The sequence below is a fragment of the Epinephelus moara genome, chromosome 14, assembly GCF_006386435.1.
Source record: "Epinephelus moara isolate mb chromosome 14, YSFRI_EMoa_1.0, whole genome shotgun sequence".
NCBI lineage: Eukaryota > Metazoa > Chordata > Actinopteri > Perciformes > Serranidae > Epinephelus > Epinephelus moara.
This window is the reverse complement of record NC_065519.1, coordinates 29525630-29533936: the sequence shown is the minus strand read 5'-3', so window position 1 is coordinate 29533936 and position 8307 is coordinate 29525630. Positions and strand designations below refer to the sequence as shown.

The 8307-nt window shown below is 40.1% G+C and overlaps 1 protein-coding gene across 5 annotated transcripts; it reads left to right on the top strand.

Annotated features, from left to right (window-relative positions):
- The first annotated feature begins 425 nt into the window (after positions 1-425).
- LOC126401284 (protein tyrosine phosphatase type IVA 2-like) lies at positions 426-7229 on the top strand. Of its 5 annotated transcripts, none has more exons than XM_050062454.1 (8): positions 426-539; positions 1398-1533; positions 1633-1758; positions 3373-4106; positions 4213-4305; positions 4523-4653; positions 6198-6272; positions 6448-7229. In XM_050062454.1, exons 4-8 carry the CDS (start codon positions 4011-4013, stop codon positions 6557-6559), a joined length of 507 nt encoding a protein of 168 aa, XP_049918411.1. In that variant the 5' UTR covers positions 426-539; positions 1398-1533; positions 1633-1758; positions 3373-4010; the 3' UTR covers positions 6560-7229. The 5 variants fall into 5 exon arrangements, with proteins under 5 accessions (XP_049918411.1, XP_049918412.1, XP_049918413.1 ...); XM_050062455.1 differs by having other exon boundaries at positions 1395-1533; XM_050062456.1 differs by lacking the exon at positions 426-539 and adding an exon at positions 610-802.
- The last annotated feature ends 1078 nt before the right edge of the window (positions 7230-8307 follow it).

Below are 8307 nucleotides of genomic sequence, written 5' to 3'. Positions count from 1 at the left end.
TATCAGTCTGACAGTTCCAGTTTGCCTGCTTGCAGCCTTATGATTTCATACAGTTTATTAAGTAAATGTTATTGAGACCGTTAGAATTTTCAGTTATGTCTGGATTAATACAAAGTGTCATGTAGAGAAAAGATAACGTCAACACCAGTCAATTAAGGTGTCACCTGCATTCCCGACTAAACCTAGGCTTGCTCACAATACTGCAAAAGCATTAAGTGGCACTTTAAAAAAAATAAAATAAAGCAACATAATGTGAAGTGAGATTTCAGCAGAGTAATTTTTAAGCACTGTCTTAATTCGTCAAGTTAGCAGCAGACAGGCTGAATAGTACCGGAAGTGTATTTACAAATTAAAAAGTCGTGATTTTACGAGACAATCCAATATGTATTTTTTTTAATGTCTTTTATTGTTGAAAGCTTGCAGCCGGAAGTGGCGTTGTTCTTTGCGGCTAACTCGACATTTCTGTTCAACATGTCTCCTTCGCAGACTCTTCTCTTTCACTAGAAGCGTCTGGATTTTTCGTGAAACTACTGTGTTTTGTAAGTAGCCGTGACAGTCGTTTGTTTTTTAACGTCGACGTAAGAAGGTGTTCCTAATGTGTAACGTTATCTAAGGTTAGCTGTGTTAGCAAGGCCGCTGTATCCGCTGTCATTTGGTTGTTATTGAAAACCGGCGACCGCTTTAGCCTGGAAGTGTTAGCTTTCTGTTTATTAAGGGAACATGGTTGTTGACCTGGTTTTACATGACCTGGCTGGCGGCGGAGCCTCTAATGACAGATGGCGTTGCTGATGAGTCCAGTGAGGTAGTTTCTAAATAATTTTGTCCTAGACTGGATATGTTGTAGCATTTATAGTATGTACAGTAGCGTTAATGTATGAGTGTTGAAAATCAGCCACCAGTAACGTTAACGTCAAGCTAGTGAACGTTAGCTGTAATTTAACGTTAAAACAACGACCTAGCTAAAGTTAACCAAGCGGGATGTTTCTGAAAAGGCATACACTGTTACGGTTCGCTAGCCGTGACTAGATATTATGCTTCTAATCATCTCCACGCTTTACTGCACTGTTAACTGTTGATTTATTACGGTCAGCAGCTCACAGGTGCAAAAGCAGACTCTGGCTGTTGATACAGTTCAGCTAACTGAACATTGTACATTAGCTTTGAAATGCTCAGTTATTTTCATTTGCATAACGTAACAATGTCACGACAAACTCGATGTAAAATCAGGTAGAATATCCCAAGCTGCTTGGTGGATGTCTAATTTTTATCAGGCCTTATGAGTTAATCTCTATATGGACACATTAGCCAGTGGTTACGTGTGGACAGGGAGGTTGACGTTACAGAAAGCGAGCCAACGTTAGCAGAGCAATATTAACATGTTTTACTTTACGCAGCAGGTTAGCAACAAGCTAGCGGGCCGTTGTCAGCCAGGACCCAGAAAAGCATCATCATCATCAATGGTGTGTCTACATCCCGGAGCCGTCACATTTTCCTGTGTCCGCTCAATGAACCATCTCCTCAGCTCTCATCACAGTGAGTATTTGACCACGAGTCACTGCAACATAGTCCCATCTTTTCATACTGTGCATATTAGCAGCTAACACTTGAAATGCTTTACTCCGGCTCTCTTAGGCTGCACATGTATGGCGTTTGCGAGGCTCGGAGGGGAGTTTTGCCAAGCCCAGCACCTGCTGCTTATTGTGGACAAGTGAACAGGAGACACCAGCTAGGCGCAAACACTGCCATTGACGCACACAGGTGTGTAGCAGAAAGGTTGGTTGTGTGCTTAATCAGCTATATTATGAAAAGGTTTTCCATTTTAACCATGGCACAGTCTGTGGACAGTAGGGCTGTCAAAATTGCTCAAAAGTGACGTTCGAATATTCCTTCTAAAAATAACTCAGGTTCGAACCATTCCAATATTTTTTTTTTCCGCATTATGTCCACAAGAGGGCAAACTAATACAAGGAAACATACTTGTATATGAAACAACTACCTGTAGGTATTTTTATTTCAACATAAACGTCTTTGAAAACATTTACATACCTACACATTAAAACACATAAAACAATTATCTATAACATTACGTTATAAACGACCGCGGACCTCTCGCTCGCCCCCCCTCTCTGACCCGTGACCACACCGCCCGCGGAAGCGCTGCGAATAGCCTCGAAGCACCGGACCGTGACCGGCTCGCGCCCTGCAGCGATCGTTTCGGCGTCTGGTCTATTTTCTGCGCGAGCCGCGAGCGAATGTGTCAAGCCGGGTGACGGAGACAACAGCTGGGAGCAGAACCGCTTGTCGACCAGCATGGAGAAATGCGCGTCTGATGCCAACGCCCACTTGCAAAGAGGACAGCTGCGGTGGTGTTTTTTCTCTCTCTCCACAATCGAATATCAATTTTCACATTCGAAGGTCCATTTTTTTTCAAATTCGAATTTAGAATATTCGTTGACAGCCCTAGTGGGCAGCAGATAGATAGTAGAGGCACAGGCAGATTATGACACAATGGTCCCCAGGGCCTGGGAGTTACCTAGACAAAAAGCTACTGGCAAATTCCCATTGGCTTTTGGATTGTTGCAAAAATAAGATTTGTGGCAAACAAACATTTATGATACTAACATGTTTTGCACATGTTCCTGGACAAAATTTAGAATTTTTACCCATGACTTGCCAATGACTTATAATAACATCTTTTTTATTTCCCCATTTGCCTGCCACTTTTTAAACACATCAGATTCATATTCCATTCAAACATAATTTCAGCTAGCTAACACACACGAAGGGCGAGACAGAGCGCAGGGAGGAAATGGAGAAACATACATGATGGTAAACACAACATCACACATCCACACATTAGTGCTACGTAACGCCGACAGCTACAGAACATACATTTGCCATTATGTCACATTACATAGAAGGTTACTGTAACAAATCATTACACACAAAAAATACCCTACTAAAAATACCATGACATAATTTTATGACATTTTCAGGCCTTGAAACTGTGATTGTGATTTTTGATGTAAATCGCCAGAAGTAAAAAGCTACCTTAAGGCTATAAACAAACTACACCATGGTCACATCACATAACGTTACCGCCACCTAAAGGCTGTAAAGCTGTGTTTGGCGTGTTGATGTTCTGCAGTCTCATTAGCCACTTGTGAACAGCCGCCTTTTTGAAGACACCTAAAAGCTTCAAAATTTATGAGTGGGGTATTTACAGTCATATTTTATGCTGTATAATAAAACGTCAATGTCTCTTAAGCTTGTGTTAACCACAGACCTAGACAAAAGGCTTATATTCATAATGAAGAGCCAAGCAATAACCAGTGGAAGGATACTTCAAAGACCATCTCCATGTCCTCATAGGTCCTTACTGCCATCCTGTTCAACCCATATGAAGACAAGCCAACCTTCAGCCTGTCACCTGTCCTGGGGAGTAGGAGAGGCTTCAGTTTTATCCCAGGAGTTTCCTCACAGCTCTTCTCCTTTCCTGCTTTTCCTTCCTTCTTCTGCTCTGATTTGTCTTCTCTGAATGGGCTAGTAGATTTGAAAGAAAGGAAGGACAGATCTTCTTTCTGTCTTTATTTTTTTTTTCCTCTTTTTTTTCCGACTGTGGGTGTCTGCTCTCCATTCTTTTTGATCCCAATCTGTTAGATTTTAATTTTTTGTTTAAAACCAAGCCAATTTTAGTTTTTCCTTCATTGCCAAAAAGTTTAGATTTTTTACCCCTCTATTTCTATCCCAGGAAGCTGGTCTGTCATATTGTTTTTGTCCTTTTTTTTTTTTTTTAATTAGTGAAATTAATTGCGAAGTGGTTTTGCATTTTTTCGTCCTTAAGTAGTTTTTCTTTTAGTGCAAAGTTTTTTTTGTTGCTTTTTTAAATTTTAAATAATCAGAAGATTTTTGCTTTGATTCGTTTGAAGAAGACCCCGTCTATCTGTCTTTGAAGCACAGAACTTTTCAGATCTTTTATTCTGCATTAATAAACCTTTGAGCGTCTAAAAATGAACCGACCGGCCCCGGTGGAGATCTCTTATGACTGCCTGAGATTCCTCATTACGCACAACCCCACCAATGCACAACTGGGAAGGTTTATAGAGGTAGCACACATTTTAATAATTCATTTAAACCCTTCATTCATTTTCTTTTAGTCATAGAGGAAGCACCAGCAGTGTGCTTTGTTAATCAGTGTGTTTTGCTGTGCAGGATCTGAAGGCATATGGAGTAAACACCTTGGTGAGAGTGTGTGCCGCTACATATGACAAGACACCAGTGGAACAAGAGGGTATACATGTCTTGGTAAGTAACATAGATACACACCAGATAAAGTCTGCTTATTTACTGAGCAAACAAATGAAAAAAAGCAAAGCCTAAATAGCACTACAAGTAAGAGGAATAAAGCTAGACTCTGGACACTCAGTCAGTTTAGTCATAACCATGAAAAAAATGTTAACATTTGAAAACATGTTGATGCCAAAATGATGAGCTCAGGTAAAGACTTGATATCTCCCACCAGGATTGGCCGTTTGACGATGGTTCCGCCCCCCCAGACCAGGTGGTTGATGATTGGCTGACTCTGCTACAGACAAAGTTCAGAGACGAGCCTGGCAGCTGTGTGGCTGTGCACTGTGTTGCTGGATTAGGACGGTTAGTATGCACTGAACACAGGATTTAACGTGTAGTGTTTAATACATATGAACAACTTGCCAAAATAAATTAATGACCCGTCAGTTTAGTGAATTTTTATTTTTTTTAACCCGACATTCATTATCAATTTTTAAAGATTAAACGGTATGAAAATTTCATATCAGCGACCAAAATTTTCACATTCATCAGTATTATCAGTAGTTGTGAAAAGATGTGAATGTGAATGAAAATGTGCAAAAAGTACTGATAAACACCAGGCTTTATAATGAAAACCACAAACAAAATTAGCAGCACTGTGCACTTTTTGTTTGCAAAACATTAATATAATAAAACAGCCAATACCTTATGTAGCGATATGGAAACCACATGTGCATTAATATTAAAATGGCATCATGTGACCATGCCTCTAGGAGACTGTTGTTAACTTTGATTGTTGCTGGGCAGTTTTTACTGCAAGGTTTTCAAAGCGCGGTAATGACACATGGTTTAATGATAAGTGCAATTTGAAACAGTAATACTAACTGTGGTGAATTCGACCATGGTTTATTATGAATCTGGTAACAGTTTCCTCCTCAGCAGTCGTAGTGATGTTGCACGTTCTAAAGATCTGTGGTACTAGATTTTCAAAATGAACAAAGCAATACTAGCCACTGCCATGTCACTTTGATGTGTAGCTACAGGGTCCCAAAGCAAAATTTGCCATGAACTTGATAGAATGGAAAGCTGAAGTCAAACGTCAGAGCTAGAGCTTTGATTCACTGCCGGAGCCTGATTGGGCCCGACCCAAGCCGGGTTAGGGCTTGGCCAGGATGTAATTCCTCATTATTTCCCTGGTCTTAAATTGGTTCGGGTTCTCGTCAATTTACTTGTGTTTTTTTTTTTCCGTTTTTTTTTTTAAATGAAACTGGCAGTTCTTGTGCATTAATGGACTTAGGCAGGAGTTTCAGTGCACTACATCGAGAGGGAAAGGGGGAGAAAAGAGGGGGCTGCAACTGAGAGATGGGAAGTGATGGAACAGCGGAACAATATAGTGGAGAACTGACGGGGGAGAGAGAGTGTGTGTGAGAGGGACGGAAAAATCGAAACAGGAGGGGCTGCAAGGTGACTTGGTTTGCTTCTGCCTCCCCGGCAGTGGGAGAGATGTGTGTAACACGCAGCAAAGAGCGGTGATCATTATCTGAGCGTCACATTGTCACAGACCACTGTGTGCATTAAATGCACCAAGGGGTGCAGCCCGCTCTGCTGAACCTGTTAACATGTCAGCCCTCAGCTTGTGATAAATGTTTTATTAAAAACATATATCATAATATACAAAATATAGTATTTTTTTATGTACAAATTCAGGTTTTCATTCGGGCTCAGGCCCAGAAGTGCTGTGTGTGTGTTCATGTGGGGCCGAGCCTGATTTTTTCGGGCCCAGTCAGAGGTCTAGGCAGAGCACAAACTGAGTTGAAACACAGTTTTAATGTCTGTGCTTCATACAGGACTGCTGTCCAAACAGATGGTTGAACATTTTTTAAAATCTATTCACTGTGTGTCCTCAGAGCTCCTGTGTTGGTGGCGGTGGCTCTAATTGAGTGTGGGATGGAATATGAAGATGCTGTGCACTTCATAAGACTGTAAGTACAAAACACTGATTCCACTGCTCTCCATTTGACTCAAATGTACAAAACAACTGCTCTGTTTTCTAATGTGCCATATTCAGTACCATTCCTGTAACTGCTCACACAGCTGTCACTGCTCTCAGAAATATTGTTTCTTGTGTAAAGTGTAATGTCTCTTTCATGTCGTCAGGAAGCGCCGTGGAGCGTTCAACTCCAAGCAGCTGCTGTACCTGGAAAACTACAAACCTAAACTGTGTCTGCGCTCCAAAGATGCCAACGGACAGAGCTGCTGTATACAGTAGGAATCTTCAGCTCGAAACATCTTCACTGCAGCTACATAGGAGACTTTCACTTTTTAATGTTAAATGGAAAGTTGACATGTTTGGGTAAATGTTTTGGTAACATTAAAGCCCATGAAATCTATTTAGAGCACTTAATGTATTTCCAAAAATTAAAGGATATCACATCAAATTGCTGAAATCTGCTAAAAACATATATAGACGTCTGATTTTACATCAAAAATGAACGTGGAAAAAAAGTGGTGTTTAAATTTTTTTATGTCTGCTCCGTGGTCTGTGAACTCACCTCAGTATGTAGCAAAAATGCAAAAATACTTAACCCATTAAAGGATGACCCCACAGTCAAAATGAATTGATTTTAACTGTCAGCTTTACTGTGAAACCAAGCTTGTTTGGCTGTAAAGGTAAAAAAAGAAAAAGAAAAACACAAACATTTATTTTGATGGTCCCTCTCTCAAGTCATTGTTACAGTAGCAGCTACAGTAAATGCCGTTGATGTTAACAGATTTGATCAGATTTAAATTTACATTGGGAACAGACCTTATAGAAAATGGTGTGTCAGTAGTCGAGTATGTTTGACAGTTGATTCATTCTTGTGATGTTAAACTGGTCTGCAGCTTGATATTTGTCCTAGGCTCCAACACTGCAAATGCTGAATAAATAGTTGGCAGTATGTGCTTTCAGAGGCTTGCTGGTTTATTGCACATCAATCCACACAGTGGTTCAGGTTGATATGTTTATTCCAATATCTCCTCTCTGACCAAATCGATGTCCTGCAGCAGAATGTGGCGCAGATTATAAAGAACTCATGAAGCAAAGCATAGAATATTTAATGGAGCAGTGTGTATGATTTTGGGAGATCTATTGGCTAAAATGCTATATAATATTCACAACTATGTTTTCATTTAATCACAAGAAACTAATAATAGTGTTTCTTTTCATATCTGTATAGAGAGCAGGTGTCTTCCTTGGAGCCTGCTCTGTTGTACGGCCATTATTCTATAGTGGCCCAGAACAGACCAAACACTGGTTCTAGAGAGGGCCATTTGCATTTTTACATTACTGCAGGTTCTCTGGCACACCTGGAAAAGGAGGCTTGAGGGGAGGTGTGTTCAGTTGATTGCAATCTTCAACCTCACCACTAGATGCCACTAAATCGTACACTCTGCTCTTGTAGGAATTTGCTTGAAGGAATACTTATCCCGCAAAATGACCAATTGTTTATCAGTTACTCACTCCATGTTACTTTTATAACGTTGTTTTTCTCGTATGCCTCCATGATAAACAAAGAATACAAAAATGGAGAAAGTTCTTGATGAATTGAAGTGGTGACCACGTTTATCAACAGCAAAGCTATATCAAAACTTCTGTTAATGAACTCTCACACATGCATGGGCAGTTTATGAAAAATTGTTTAATAGTAGGGTTTTGGTGAAAATGCATGTGTTTTGGAAGTACTGAGCATAAAAGTGGATAAGTGAGACTTGGATTATACTGCATGAGTTCTGTAAGAGTTCGTAAACTGATGTTTTGATACAGTTTTGCTGTTGTTAAATGCAGCCGCCTATGATTGTTCACCGTGGAGGCACTTGAGAAAACAAAGTTTTTTTCCTGAACTCAGCGTAACATGAGGTGTCTAGCTGACACACAAATGTTCTTTTAAGAAAGACTAAAAGTTTAAAAAGATTTATAAATGTGACGTATGCTGTATAAAACAATACAACCTACTGTGTGTCCCAAGTCAGAATCAT

Bases quoted from the DNA above. Each gene is read 5' to 3' on its own strand.
- LOC126401284 (XM_050062454.1), top strand. From the start codon at position 4,011: ATGAACCGACCGGCCCCGGTGGAGATCTCTTATGACTGCCTGAGATTC. The intron at 4,107-4,212 runs GTAGCACACATT...TTTGCTGTGCAG, and splicing joins AACTGGGAAGGTTTATAGAG to GATCTGAAGGCATATGGAGT. The intron at 4,654-6,197 runs GTTAGTATGCAC...GTGTGTCCTCAG, and splicing joins TGTGTTGCTGGATTAGGACG to AGCTCCTGTGTTGGTGGCGG.